General features: G+C 35.6%; 1 protein-coding gene across 1 annotated transcript in view; it reads right to left on the reverse strand.

The window, feature by feature from the left end:
- The window catches only part of LOC131573888 (phosphatidylinositol phosphatase PTPRQ-like), a 121,870-nt gene that overhangs the window by 80,307 nt on the left and 25,251 nt on the right, over positions 1-16,312 (reverse strand). Inside the window, exons 21-30 of the mRNA XM_058828235.1 lie at positions 15,801-15,870; positions 13,600-13,799; positions 11,930-12,179; positions 10,659-10,787; positions 9,765-9,911; positions 7,786-7,958; positions 5,213-5,426; positions 3,381-3,533; positions 3,087-3,266; positions 2,147-2,254 (exon numbers count right to left, since the gene is read on the reverse strand). Coding sequence (XP_058684218.1) covers positions 2,147-2,254; positions 3,087-3,266; positions 3,381-3,533; positions 5,213-5,426; positions 7,786-7,958; positions 9,765-9,911; positions 10,659-10,787; positions 11,930-12,179; positions 13,600-13,799; positions 15,801-15,870 — 1,624 coding nt within the window. The remainder of the gene's footprint in view (positions 1-2,146; positions 2,255-3,086; positions 3,267-3,380; positions 3,534-5,212; positions 5,427-7,785; positions 7,959-9,764; positions 9,912-10,658; positions 10,788-11,929; positions 12,180-13,599; positions 13,800-15,800; positions 15,871-16,312) is intronic.

Below are 16,312 nucleotides of genomic sequence, written 5' to 3' on the forward strand. Positions count from 1 at the left end.
GAAACTGCAGTTATAAAGAAAAAACTTTCTTCTCTCTACCAGTCTCATGCAGACTGATCCTTCAAGTCCTCTCACTGTCTTCCTCATATTCAGTTCTTCAAATTTGGATTAATGTCCTCTTACTGCTTTCTATGTAAATAACCGCCCTTAGTATACTTCACTGAATCAACTATTGAAATAAGAAAGAGACTCTATGCAGAGTAACTAAATTCCCTTTAGTGAACCCAGTGTAAATCTTGTATACTCTGGTGTGAAGGTCATGCACAAAGCGAGCCCAGCTCCAGGGTGGTGTGTGGCTAAATCTACTGGCAATGTATGAGTTCATGTGACTCCAGTGAGCTGCTAAGGCATGGAAAGGTCGAAGGAGTGAGTGGGCTGCACTTATGAATAAAATCAGCTCTGAATGTCAGCTTTGATTCTTATGAAAGCTTCACCACTTCACCCCTGAAACAATCTGCAAAATCAAGATAAAAATATACTACATACTCAGGATCACAGGATTCATTTTGTGTACAAATACCCATTTGCAGATATTTCAGAATTCGTCATGAATTTTTTTCCTAGAAGGTCTCACATATCACTTTCTTTCCTGATTTCTGAGCACATGAAAGTGTTAACTTCAACAGATCACTGCTCTCTGGATGACAAGTCTACCCACATGGATATTTCCCATGTGAAGAAGCTTAATTTTTAATTGAAATACATTTTGCCATTTATCTGGCATGGTAAAATATTTAAATGCAACAGCCTAGTTTCTTCCATCCTAATGCAAGTTATCTAAGACAGTTGTAGTGAATCTTTTATTTGGAGCTATCTCTCTTTTCAAATTCAAGCAAATTTCTGTTCCTGGGTTGGCTAAAATTAGGAGACATGAATCTCAGTCTGAATTACTTCAGGAAAGCTAAACAACAAGAGGGAGAAGATAAACAATTATGCATAGCCTTATATAAAGGCAAGAATTCTTGGTGGGTTTCTCACTAGTTTCCTCAAGCCTTGCATGGCTCTTTTATGAATGAATGAACAGTTGGCTGTTGGCTCTGAACAGAGGAACTCTACTCTGAAAAATTTCTTTAACACTCACAGGCAAGGGATTGTAAGCTTTCAGAGGAAAGAATATTTATATAAGTGATTTTCTGTTCTTGTGATATGCCTTTCCCCAGTAAAAAAACTAACATCAAAGAAGAATGTAAATTTTAAAAAGATTTGCAACTATTTTAAGTTTCACCATTTAATTTTGTGTGGTTATTCAAATCACCTAAGCTTCATAAATACCCATGATTTTTAATCCCGTAGTCCTTTTCTCTCCTATATTGACACTCATTTATTTTTCTTGTATTGTAATACATTTGAAAAACGAGAGAGATAAATGATGATTGGGCCATCACCCCCTGTATTACATCAGTAAACCTGGAAATAACTTGCTGAAACCAGTGAAAAATACAAACTTGATACAAACAAGAAAAGACTAATATTCATGGCTCTGGTCTGGAAATCAAATTCCCGTATTTTCTTTGCAGAAGCCAATTACAACTCCAGCTCTTGCCCTAATGCCTTCATGGGTTGAAACTGCCTTACAAGAAAGTAGAATTCAGAAATCTTCATAATGTAGTATTATCCCTGACATTAAAATTATTGATCAGTCTTAAAATTAATAAAACCTATACGAAAGCAACTGCTTATTATATTCAGCACTAAAAAATCTTTACTTAATCAGCATCTTTGCCTACAAATAGAAATATGGCCTTTGAATTGTTGAAATGTCCATATGCTTCAAAACCTAACTAATTTACACATGATAACAAAAAGAAAAATAATTTTAAATGGAGTCACAAAGATTATGATTTAGATGGGTGCTAGGGACATATTGTTTTGAGAGAAGGAGCCTCAGCTCTGCAGCTTCACTTACATATGTCTATCACATTTGAAATCAGTTGATTGTGGGTCATGCCACGGCTTTCATTATTACTTTTTTAGCACTTAGCTAAAAATGGACTGAATGAAGTCACTGACTGATAGAAGACTGATAATTTCAACATTGGTTTTATTTATACACTTTGTTCCCCCTTTTTGTATGTGACAGTCTTCTTTTTGAACAAACACAAAGTTCAGTACAGAAAATAAATCATCACTGCAAACAACGTATTACCGTCCTCAGGGGTTCGCACAAAAACATCATTCTCTTCAGACAAAGCACTTTCTCCAACTGCAGTAGAGGCTGTGACTCTCATTTTATAATTCGTGTACTTTCTTAAACCTGAAAAGATTAATTTAAAAAAATCATTACTCTTAACTTCGTAAACAAGACTGTTGACTTCTTTTGTCATAGCCACTTATAAAAATATAGTAATGGATACTGTCCTGAGAGTTTTTTAATACACCTTTGTCCCCTAAAAGAATATGTACAGTACCATTTCTTTGGTGACAGTCAAATAGGCATGCAGTTAATGCAGCAGATTTTGAAGTAAGTCAACTGGCTTCAACCCTGCAAATAGCTTGAAGAATTTGTCAAGCACGTCAAAGGATGCATACATGAACATCCAAATATGGGGGTTTACTCTGTATGCATTATTCTGATTAATATCAATTAATAAGTGAAACTCCATTAAGAACGTGTTTGCTTCTATTACTATAAAAATTACAGCCTTAAAATAAGAAAATTGCTATTAATGTTAGACAAATATTGTGAAAACAATAAAGAAAACCAAACATTAAAATCTGAAAAAGGCTAGACAATTTAGGAATATTTTCCTATGGGGACACAGGAAACTGAGGCAAATAATCCAAGGAGAAATCCCCTTCACAAATTACTGCTTGTACCATTTCAAAAATTACTGTTTATCTTAACCAGCCTTCTTCTCCCATCTCACATACCCTGCATGTTCCTCCACAGAAGACAAGTCTGGGTATTGTCCTAACCTTGTTTTTACATGCAGTTTTGTTGTGTGTGTGTGGACATGTGTGATTGCGTGAGATTTGATCCACATACATTTCAAATTAATACATTACATAAAATTGGGGAAAAAAAGTTTGTAAAATGTACTTGCAAGATAAAATTTTTATATTATTTTAATCAAATGACACTGTACCTGTCATAAGTAAGCTGTTGTTTGAAGTAGTTTCATGAAATGCTCTTTTTGTATCCAGTTCCATTGCATAAACAGTGTAATGAATGATTTTCCCATTGGGATTTGCTGGAGGATCCCAATACAGCAAGACAGAGGAGGAGCTAATATTTTTGTAAGATATATTTTGTACTGAGCTTGGGACTTAAACAAAAACATAAAAACATAACAGTAAGTAAATAAGTAACTAAAAAAGTCAAACATTCAGTGAAATATGTCATGTATGTTAACTATGATAATACCAGAGTTACAATTTACCTTGCTCCTGTGTCCTGGCTGTAAGAACTGCTGGTGGTCCCTCTCCAACAGCCGTGAAAGCAGACACACTAATTGTGTAATCTGTGAAAGGTGTGAGGCCCTTTATAATATAGGACAGTTCTTCAGCCAAAATATCAATGTTATATTCATTATCTGTGAGTAAATAGAGAGAAATAGCTACTTACTGATAATTGTATTTCTTATGCATTCTAAACTCACTTTGGCATGGAAACCTGGAACTACTTTATTCTAAAAGAATTAATTTTCCTGTCAATTATAAAAATATAAAGAAAAGTCTACATTCCACCTCTTAACTCCCTAAAGAAGAGTATATTATAGGTCCATTTTCATGTGTACAATAGATAGATTAGCCTAGGTGAAAGAGTGAATGAGCAACAAGTAGAATCGTGAGGTTCTGTGAGTAATCAGTCCCCTAGAGGCTAGGAAGGTACTTTTGTATAAGGCCTAGTCTCTCCAGTGATTTCAGAACAATAGCTCCTAGACTGATGGAGCTTTTGAAAGGTTTGAAGTATTTTTAATTAAGAAAGATAGATTCCTTCTTCCTTGCCCTCCCAGTGATGCTAGAACAACAATACTTGGAAAGGCTGCCTTCACAGATCCCTTCACACTGGTATTTTTAGCAGAAGAGGTCATTAGAATGATAAAGCCATGCGTGCCCACAAAGAGATTCTGGTGCACTCACAATAAGATTCAAAGTCAGCCACAATCCAACTGTGTAGGCCAAAATCATCTGCTATAAAGGAGTAATTATGTCAGAGCAACATGTAAAGGTGTGGGTGCTTCATATACCTGAATATCAGGCTCAGAGTTCAGTGAGAAGGGCATTAAAAGGAAGGCATTGAAAACTCAGCAGACCCTGTCGAAAATTTGGCTGTCAACAGCTTTAAATAGTATAATCACTCCTATAAAATAATACTTGTATGGTAGATCACAACAGACACTGGCAAAAATAAATTTTTGGCAACAGAGACATCTTTTAGCAAACCAATACCTCAAACTGAATGAGGCCATAAAAAGAAGATTTACATTGAACACACTGTACATTTCCTGTGTATGACAAAGAAGATTCTTCAGGATTAACATAGCACAGAAAATATCCATTGTTGTTTAAAATAATGGATTCAATTCTGGTTTTAGATACTGGTGCATATAGATGAATTCAGTGACTTAATTAAATAATTTGAAAAAAATATAAAACCTTTATTTTCTCCCCACTCTTCAAAACACTATCAAAATTTAGAGAGATATTTGAAATCCCTGCCTGTCAGCTGAGGGCTGCTTGATGATTTGTAAATATCCATACTTGGTAAAGAAACAGTGGTCCATTGATAATACAGAACAAGTGTACTCACTAATGACATCAACATGTCATGGGGTCATCTCCACCTGTTTGTAACCCATATAGCAAAGTTGTAACTTTTTGACCTATTTACCTTCACTGACATTTGAAAACCTATTAGTCAAAAGGCTTAGAGAAATCAAGGTCTCTGAAGGGCTTGGAGATATGTTAATCCCTGACAATCACACCTGCTTTGGCAACTGTAATAACTGATTGTCTATGCAGCTTGGCTGATGGCTTTCGGGTGCTCCTTTCACTAGGAAGAAGGTCAGCTGGGTGACAAGGGGCTAGTTCCTGCCTGTGTGGCATTCCCATTTGCTTCAGAAGGTTATTTGGTAGTAAAAAAATGTGACTCCAGCAAATGACCCATTTATAATTTGCTTGAACCATGTGCTAAAGATCATATCTGGGACAGTGATGGGGGTCCTTCAGAACAAAGAAGCAGGTAGAAAAATACCCTAAATTATCTTACCCAAAGCAGAATGCAGCTCTGCAGCTCCATTTATATCAGGCAAATTATCACCAGATACACTTGTAAATACTACTGGGGAAGCTGTCTGGATACTGGGAAACATTTCAGCTGAACCTTCATATAAATCATTGTCTGCTTCCACTGAATTCCAAAGGGGAGAAGAAGGTTTGGTATTTTCATTTATTGCATGTGGTTCCAAAGAATCAATCAGATACTATGAATTAAAAATATAAAAAGAAATCACAAACCTAGTCATCACTAAATGATATAATTAAATTTCCATCTAATATGAAAATGTGTGTATGTTTCTGCATGCACATAGATACTATGTAAATGTTGACATACAAACATTATTGATCATTAGAATAATTTTAAAAATATAATCTTTGTCATAAAAATGTTCAGCTGCAAGTAGCCTACAACATTTTATTCTGGTTATTGTTTAATAAAACACCATTTAAATTTTTTTCTCCAAATACATGTTTTATATTAAGGTGGCAATTTTAGAGTAAGGCCTTTCATTTTAAAGCTATATCTTTGGAGCTATATTGAACTTGGGAGATTTTATTTGTACTAAATATATCCTGAAAGAAGGCAGAGCAGGCATGGAAAACAAGAGGATTTCACGGAAAACAACAGGATTTCAGAATGCCATTCCAGTCCCTCAAGGAAAGAATTAGCAGGCTGACTAGATCTCTGAGAGGGAATAAGAGGAGAGAGAGAAAACCAGAAGCTAATGAAATAAAGGGGAGAGAAAGATAAGGGTGTATATATGTGAAAAAGGAAAGTAAAAGGGAGGCAAGTGATAGAGGGGCCTGTAGGACAGAAGACGAAAAGAACAAATCCAGTCAATTGGAAAGGGATGGCGGCAGATATAAGAACAACAAAGAGAGGAGAAACAAAAGCAGAAGAGAGAGAGAGGCTAGAGCATAGGTACAAAATGGTGTGTTAACACCAGATCTTCATGCCCCTTCAAAATCTGGGACTAAATCCAGGACACGAGTATCTCTGAATTGTTCTGCTGTCATCTGGAACACTCCCCACTCACACATATGGCCCATCTCATTGCCAGAAAGAGATGCTTTAACAGTGATGTAACTAATACACTTTAGTTCTTTCCCTATGGACTCTGGGCAGAGAAAGGGCAAAGCCCTTTTTTACTCCTTTAACGTGAGGTACATTAGCCACAGGCACAGATAGAGCATCAATCTCACCTAAGTACCGAGAGGTAAAAACTGTATATGACTCATCTTCACCAGCATTTTATAGCAAAACAGTAGGCCACATGGAAATACTTTTTGCTTATGAGGATTTTCCACATATAACACAACAGCTTTTGGTGTTGTAACTCAACTGGTTATTGAGTACCATTAGCACTGTGGGTGTGACAGTTCAAGTCCTGTAGCTGCTCTAAGCTGTGGTCAATGCAGTTCTAGATAAAGCAAAGTGTTTTATGATTTGCTTTGGGTTTTAATTAGAAAATTACATTCAATAAATTATAATAAAGCAGCAATGATACTGCACTAAGAACTCAAAAATTAGGAAATTCCATAACTAAAACATTTTTGTGCAGACTATTTAAATGTTTTGCGTCCGGACTATGATACAATCTTTAATTATAGAGTAATATACTTTCCTTTTCCAAGGATGCCTGCCTGGCTTAATGAATGGATCCTTATCCTATTTTTTTTCCCCCTTTCTCCTTATTTAACATTTGACTCCAGGGCTCTATTTAATGTATATTGCTCAACTTGAAAGTGAACGCCTTCCTTGAGCTCTACATCAAAAACTTAGATTCCAATTCAGATCCAGTGAAAGACATCACTGTCTGAAAAAATAAGGAATTGTGCAGACTTTGGGCACCTGTTTTCAAAACTCAGACCAAAAAGCCCTGCCTCAGAGATAATTCAGTGCTGAGCTGAATGTTTGTTGGGGGTCTGCAGTTCTGTGCTGCATATTCAGAGCTGCTCCTCTAAGCGTGTAAAGCACATCAGCACCCCAAATCCAGAAGCTAGACTGATTGACAGCATAGGTCCCCAAGAGATATGATCCCATAGATGTGCACAGATATCCTTAGCATGCAACCACAACATGGAGTTAAGCATAAAAGGAGGCAGAAAGTCTTAGCCTGTCAGCCTTGCTAGTAGAGCACTCAACCATCCTTTGTACACTTCTGCTGAATTCACGGGGTTCATACCCACATCTTCTAGAGGTTTTACTGAGTAGCTGTGTATCAATCTAGGTACCCAAATCTTTACTCTTAATAGTCTGGCCACCCTATGCCACAAAGAACTCAAGGACTCAGAAGGACAAGACTGTGGGCTGAGGCTTCCTGCCTTCAGCAGCTGGATAATTCTGTCAGAATGATTTATTTTATTGTGTTGTGGAAACAGCGTTATTGGAATCTTTTTTGAAAGCCAGTCAGAGAAAGAGAGTGGTCTGAGGAAGCTGGCTTTTAAAAACATTGACAACTCATCTGTGGGAGCTAGTTCCACTTTCTGTAAATGTCAGCTAAGGCAGAGAGCAAATTTATTCTAACATAAAATCCATATTAAAAAAGAATAAAATAATACCTTATTTTTATCTCCAAGAATAGTGTTTTCCAGAGTGACGAGCGTTTCCTGCATGTGTACTTTAACTCTGTACTGGGTAATGATTCCATTTGGTTGCTGTGGCTTCCTCCAAATAATTTTTATATATGTGGCTTCCACTTCTGCTAGTTGTAAATCTGATACAGCACCTGGGACTAAATATTCAAGAGGAAATTTGAGTTCATTAAACATTTGTGATTATTACAAGGTTTTTCAGCATTGGATACAAAGTACAATAGGCAATCAAATTTCACATCCTTGTCTTTTGAGCTGACCCTGTGCAAGATAGAGACTTACTTCATGTGTTTTCTTAGCAAACAAGTTACACTTCTAAAAATACGCACACTTTTTTAACACGTAAGATGTGTATGAGTAGGTTAGAGACTAAGATGATGTAAACCAGGATAGCTCTACTGAGATCTACTTGATTGGAATCAAGCAGACTTTTTTTATTTTCCTATATGGAGTCTTAAGTATATTTGAAAATGAAAAGTTAGCTCTAAAATCATCAAAGCTATACTAGAATGAAGTAAAAAGCTGGGGGAAAAAATTAATGTGATACATCTTGTTAATTTCCCTTTTACAAAATGTTTATGTAATTTTATTTAAGTTTATAGGATTTTATTTATATTATATATTTTTATATGTGTTCAATTATAGATATGAAATATATATCTATATATAGATAGAAATTATATAGTTTATATAATTTCTTCACTAAAACTCAGTCTAAATTATATTATAATTTCCATAGGACCACCAGATATAAAAGACATTTATATTCAATAGAGTGATATTCAGAGTTGATACAAAAAGAAATACTTTTTTTCCTAATAGACTTCAATAAAAGACAATTTTGTAATTACTTGCATAAGGAGGATTTTTAGATTTGGCTTTAAAAAAAGACACTCTCTGTTATTCTAAAAAAAAACCCAAACCCACCAAAATTCCCTTTGACTTCTGACAGTGCATTTCAACACAAGATGAGAATGACTGACTGTACTCAGGTAGGTCATCTCTGGAGCTGTCTCTGAGAGCTGCCAAAAGCAGATCATTCAGGAAAGAATATAGTAGAGAAAGATTGGTTTTTATATTCATATTTCAAAGTACAAAAGATAGGTTTTCCTCCCAGTGTTATACCTTAACAACAAACATTGCCAGCAATCCCCAAGGCAGAGATTTTCTAAATTTGTGTTGTGTGGCATAAACATAAGTCAGAAATAACAATCTTGAAACTGCCTATTGCACACCAAATCTCATTTCTTCCTCACTCATCCTCAAATGCTGGCCAAGAATCCCACACAATCTCACATACATGGAAGATAAAACTGCATTTCCATGCAGCCAAGGGCTCTAACCTGGATAGTTGATTATTTGGGACCGGAATTCCCAGAGCACAGCAGCGAGGGCTCAGGGGCAGAACCAACCACTTGGGCGGGACATGAGCTCGGTGCTGGCCCTGTCTCAGAGCTGTGCTCGCTGCTGATGGTGGCTCCACCAGAGATGGGTTTGGGCCCTTGGTTTGCTGAGAAGGAGCCAAAGGAGAGGTTCAGCAAGGAACGGGGCTGAAAGGGCAGCAGAGGGAGACTGCGCTGCTCTTTCTTTTCCTCTTGCTGCCATCTAACGGGGCAGAGGCGGCCCTGCAACTTCATTACTGTCTAAAATTAACTATCATTTGACTTCCATTTCGAAAGAAACTACATTTCTTTCACAATCTCTGAAGGCCTGTGATAGCGGATAAGTGGACTGACAGGGTATGAACTTAACAAAAACAAAGAAATAAATGACATAATAATATTCAGCTGATTTCTTTTGTTTTTTTGTAACCATTTTTCATCTCTTCTAGTGCTCTTATATCCATTCTTCTCTTTTGCAAAGTACTTTAAAGGCTCTGAAGGGAAAACTGAAACCTTTTTTAACATCCAACCAGGGTTTTTTTTTTCTTCTCTATGCTTACTTACCATCTGCAGGAGTGAAAACTGTAAGGTTGGTCTTTGGCCCCAGCCCAGCACTTGTCTCAGCACTGACGTACACGTCGTATGTTGTAAACGGCACGAGGTTACTAAACACAAACCTATGGTCTTTTGTACTGTTATCCAGAACATGACCTGGAATTAAAAATAAAGAGATTTTAGGTCTAAAACAGAAACAAGTCCATGGCTTCTTTCCAGTATGAGGAACAAATGAAAGGACAATTTTTTCTGGGGTGAGGCTAACCGGGAATCAATTTCAATGGAATAATGCTGGATATATGGGGAATGAAACAACCAACCAACCAACCAAGACACTTCAAGGAGTGAATTTTAAGAGGAAGAGATTAAAAAAAAATTATCTTACTTTTCCTGTGTGGTCCCATAAAAACATTAGAATACAGCTTATGTCTTACTGAACTAAAGACAGTTCTATAATTTCTGTATCTATACATGTCTGAGTTCAAAAAAATTGCAAAATCATCAAAACAGACTTAAAGAGTTGATTGCATACTGCATGAGGATGAAAATTCTCCATAAATCTTTAACAGAAAGAGAAGAAAGTAAAGGTAAGATACAGAACAATTTGGATATATAAGCACAGCAATTCATCTGTACTTAACCTGTCATCTCCTGAGAGGCTGAGGAGAAGTTGATTTTCTCTGTTCTTAAGAATATCTAATGTGAAATCAACTTTATACTGTTCCTTGTAATGGACTGACTACTCCCTTAAAATTAATCTACAAACAGTTGAAACACAATAGTAAAATAGAGACACATAACACTGCTTTTGACTATCCGGTTTTGATTGGCAGGTCCAGAAGAAAGTGTAAGGAAATAATCATAAAAAAATCAAAATAAATGGTAACGTCAACTCTGACTTACCAGATGGTCCATACAGCTCAACTCTGTAACTAAATTTTCCTGTTACTATGGTTGGTGGATCCCACATTACTGAGAAAGACTTTGCTGTAATGTTGCTCTTGGCAAAATTCTGTGGTGGATCTTCTGGAACTTAAACAATATTGGAAAAAGTCTTTGACCATAAAATACTTTATATTAGGATGTCCAAGGACCCCATATCAGACAATTCATTTTAGACATAAAAATTAAATATTCTGAAGGGAAGCCATAAAAGCATATCATTAAAATTACTTAATTTCTGTTTTAAGACAACTCTCAGAAAGGGATCAAGAGTGTTGATAGTATGCAAATAATCTCTAAGAGACAAAGGTGAAAAATAAACTAAAATCAGCCCTGAAAACATTAGAAGAGAAACTGAGCAAAATTTCATCAACCCTAGACAGAGTGGCAAACTAAGACTATTGAAATTTTGTCAAAGCAATTACACTGAACATTTCTAGCATGGAATAAATTTTTTTTTATCTGAACAGTGCTATCTATTTTGTATGTATGAAAGGGAACCAAGTAACATCAAACCATGTCAAGCAAAAGAATGATGTGCTAGCAAACAGAAAGCCAGAACAACATTCCTCTGGAAAGCCTTTTCTTTATAGCTCTGGTAACAGTGTTCCCACTACCTAAGCCATTACAGAAGTGCTGCTCATGGACCATTGATTCCAATTGGAAAGCATTGAGTTGCAAGAAATCAAAAATCAACTTCACCTAGTGCTTAAAGATTTCTTCAGTACTGAATAACTTTCTGCAATAGGTACAGATTGGCAACATAAGTACAGGAGTTTTTTTTATTATTGCTCATTTCTCTACAAAGGCAAAGAAGCTTTAAATGCATTTCTATGCACACAAAACCCATACTTTTAGAATATTTTGCCTGACAGCTATCCCCTTCATCTTTATTTTCAATTCTTCCACCGTTATTCTATTTGCAGTTCTTAAATTGTCCTCTCTTTTTCACAAAATTCGATCTGTCCTGAGCATAATTTTTGTATATTTGACTTCTAACAAAAAGTGAACTCTCACTCACTGTACATTATTAGATACATAAATATATAAACATTATCAATTTATCCCCTTAGGTAAAATTAAGCAATCATGAAAACACAAAAGCATGATACAGACAAAGACAGATTTGGACAGAAGTATCTCGCAGCAGAAAATCAAACCTATATTTTGAAGTTTTTCACATAAATCTGGGAACCTTGTTGCCATTTTAAAGCCGTATGTATTTAATGTACCTGATTCTGGTGTCCGGACAATGGCGCTGTCAATGTAGCCTGCTTCAGTGGTAACTGCAGAGACTTCAAAAAGATAGGTGGTGTATGGCCTGAGGTTAGTTACAACAAAGCTGATGGGTTCACTCCAAACAGAGCTCATTTGACTTGGTGCCTCTGTAGTTGGTGTCACTGTAGTCTGTGAAAGAATTGTGGGTTTCCCAAAAGTAGTTGAAGGAGTGGTAGTACTCCACAAAAAAGATTCACTCTTATCCTATAAATACAAAATATGAAACACAATCAGGTGCATCTATAACCAGTAACTGTAAATATATGTAGATAAAAAAGGCAGACCATCTTTGAAAAAAAATTACCCTAAATTGATTCTCTTTGTACTTCAGTTTCCAAATTTAGGCAGACTGTGCCAGTGCTTCCTGTTAGTGACAGTGTTATAGTTTCCTGCCTTTTTCAAAAAGATCTCAAATCTGCCTGAACAGAAGCATCTCTCTAGGATTCATTTAACTATTCCCAGTTTCTATTTTCAGCATTCAGTCTCTCTCTTGACAAGAAGGTTCCCTAGCACGATCCTTTTGCATCACATATATGTTGTGTGTGTGCATGTGCATACCCACTACAACACACATGTATCCATACATCATGGATAAAACTAGACAGAGTTTCTTAATCCATCCTGTCAGGAGACAACTCTGAAAAATTGCTAGGCATCGTAGTGACCAATGCTTATGGTTCAGCAGGTGGCAGCCTGCCTGCTCAGTGCTGAATTAAATCAGCCTGGTGTCAGGAACCGTTGCAATGCCTAAGATGATCTTCCAAATAAAACCTGAAACCAAAGTTATGATAATTTATGTCATTTAAAACCACTTTTCATTAAAGCACCAAGCTTGGGAAATTGAAAGGAAAAAAAAAACATAAAAAGAAAATGGTTTTGTTACTTTATGTTTTGACATTTGAGTAATTGCAAAACTCTGCTCAAAGTAAGAAGGATAAAAAGAAAAAATTCTAGACAAGAGAATTTTCTTCAAGAAATTCCAACAGGATACAATGGTTGCAGGTCTGAATTCAACAATAAGAACAATTCAAACTACAACCATATTTTTGAAAATCACTCTGCTAATCATGTTTGGTTTTTATTTTGATATGCGAAGTATTTAAAAAAATATTGAAATGTGATACACAGAATAAAGCATATTTTTAAATACAAAAAGCATTATCATACTGCATAGAACATAAGACATTATGTTATAACAGTACTATGTTATAACATTATGTTATAACAATACTATATTTTCTGCTCTGACCAAAAAATGCCTGTAACTTTTTGGGGTTTTTCTAGTTGAATAGTTTGTAAAACAAAAAAATAAAAAATTGAAAGCTGAAAAACCCAGAAATTTTCTATTTCATGATTTTCTGTTAAAAATATGGCAAACTTAGCCTTTCATAAAATTTTTACTTTGATTAAACTCAAATTTTCAAGCAAAAGCATTCCATTTAAACTACATTGAACAGAAAGGGTTTTCTTCGTCCATTTTATCTTGTCTTGGGACTAAGTTTGTAAGGCTTTTGGAATCTTTCTGAAAATCAAGCCTCCATATTTTTGTGTCTCAAATTTTAAATGTAAAACTATATTCTGTGGGTTGAGCCTATTTCTAATTTAAAAGGTCTGTAGCACTTACATTACATTCTGGTAACCTCCCAGACAGAAGGTCCTCCACTTTAACCAAGACATCTTTCACCACAATTCCACTTCTTGCATGTTTCACACTAATCTTGAAACTAGTTATCTTTCCATTTGGTTGCCGAGGGAGAAACCAGATCAGATTTACAGCTGAAGAATTTAAGGCTTCAACTGTGAGATTCACTACTTTACCTGGAGCTTGAAAAAAAAAAAACAAACAAAAGCAGTGAGATAAACTTTTCTTCTCAGCATTGAAAAACAGTAAACTCCTTTCCTCTTTTTTAGCTTCCAAGTTCTGAAGCAAACACATAAAAATCATTCAGAAACACACATACAGTAGCAGATATACAACCATTTTCAATCTGGTTTAAGTGAGAAATAAAATTATTTCAATCTCATATTATATATAGTAATTGGTTTGGCCAACTTAAAAATATTCCTTTTAGAAGAAAATCATATACTATTCCAGAAATAGAAAAAATTTGCCCATTTTTTTTCTGGTTAAGAGCAGCTGATAACACTCTGTTTTATTTCACTTTACTTCTGTCATCTTTTCTGCTGCACATAGATTTTTGGTAGCTTTAAGTAATTCAATTAAATTGGAATATTCCCTATTACTACATAAATGCTGCTCTTTGTATCAGTGACAGTTTCTGTCAAACCATCAGTGTTGATCACAGCACAAAGGGATGAGATGCAGCATCTAAATCAGATTTTGCATGCTATTTTACATGCTGAGCTCGCCTGTGAATTAGAGCCCTGTAGCCCTGCCTGTAGTGCTGCCTGCACGTGGCAGAGTCAGCGGCAGGCCCTACAATAGCTGACTTAATACTAAGGAGAAAAGACTTTTCATATTATTTTAAAAAATAAGGCATTCCACAACTACAGATCTTCCACAGGTGAATTGTGACAGCTCCTCCAAGCCTCATATTTAGTGCTTTCAGTCCTGCTAAATCGTTTCCAGATCTTTCACCTCTTTTCCCCTCCTCCCAAACCACTTCATGTTTAAATAATTTTATCTTTTGGCTAACTTTCTCACTTTAAATTTCCCATCTTTACATTGAGTAAGTTGCTTGGTTTTCCTTAGCCATCAAAACAAGAATTAGAACAAAAAAATAGTTAGGAAAGTAAAAGTATAAATGTTTTGCCAATGACACATAACTCACCTAGAATTTGAAGAAACCTACCAATTACATTTATAGTAAGGCATTTTAGGTTTAACAGAATTGTAGAAAGAAATTCTTCCAAAAGTAAAAATCTTATGTTCTCATATAGAGAAATGCCAGGGCTGTCCTCTGTCAAACATGAGTAAATAACAAAGCTCACAGAAATAAGGTTTTTCACCAGCAATAATGCAAATAAGAGTAATGATTTCACATAGATCCATGTAGCAAGCTTATTACTCCTCATATTGGGTTCATAAATTATTGCATTATTTGTGCAAAGTTATGATTTCTGCCATTAATTAAGATATCTCAGTCTGCAGTTTGCACAGAAGCAGAAAGCAGCCTAAACACAGATGGGCAGTGAGTGCCTTGGCAGCACGAGTTCTGTATTCCATCGAGGCTGCTTCACAAGAGGAGCACTGCGAGCTCGTCAGCCAAGGCACAGCTGCTCCTGGAGCACGGCTAAGATCACAAACACTAAATTAGTAAAGGTTGTGCAAACTCAGACCATGTTTTTTTAATCTTTAAAACCACCAACTCAAATTTTCATTTCAGACTCTTTTCTTACCTTCAGAATTAGTACATAAAAATTTAATAAAATACATTCTGTACTTCTTAGAACCCATCACTAAACAAATACAGATTGACTTAAGCAGACAATGGCAGAGATGATCCCACAACAAAGTCTGTCTCCTACAACTGTTGCAGGCAACAGCAGATGGATCCACTTGATAGGTAGCTCTGCTCTGCTGTGACCTTGCTTTCTGCAAGCTTTTTCTACCTAGAAACTGGTACAGGAAAACTCCAAGAAAAACAGACTTTGTGTACAATAAACGCCCCTATGGGCACACCCTAAATGCAGTTGCTAGCAAATAGAACAAGATGAACCTTTGTCACTGAGTGACAGAGTAAGAATAATGATTTTTCTCTAAATGCATTGGAATTTGTTCAAGTATGAAATTTATTGTGGAAATCTATGTGAACAAATTAGAGCAGCTTTAATCAAAATAATTAACAGCTTTATGAAATTTACCACTTTCTGCAGTCTGAAAAAGGAAAGGATCACTAAACACTCCAACACCAGCACTATTCTCAGCAGCAACCTACAAAAAAAAAAAAGAAAGAATCCACATTAGAAAATCTACAGGATATACAGTTTCAGGGAGTATGAAAATCCTAAGGATACACAGAGATACAGCTTTTAACTTTTAAACTATGAATATACAAGTGAACATGCCCTTTATAGTTGTGTTGTATAACTTATACTCAATAAAAAAATTAAAAATTGTAAAAAAATTGTAAAATTTGTAAAAAAATAAAACAGAAAAAACATGTAACAGCATAAAAAATTGAGAAAACCACACGTGAATATCTACACATCAAAAGAAGATCCTTATTTTATGAGTCCCTACTTTATGCAAAAATCAGCAGCAAAAATAACATCAGTAACACTCCTTTTTCTTACCACAATATGCTTAAAGCAGATTCTGCATTCCTACTTTACTTACTATAACTTAAAAGGGTAAAAAGGAAGATAAGTTCCCT

Source organism: Poecile atricapillus, chromosome Z (genome assembly GCF_030490865.1).
Source record: "Poecile atricapillus isolate bPoeAtr1 chromosome Z, bPoeAtr1.hap1, whole genome shotgun sequence".
NCBI lineage: Eukaryota > Metazoa > Chordata > Aves > Passeriformes > Paridae > Poecile > Poecile atricapillus.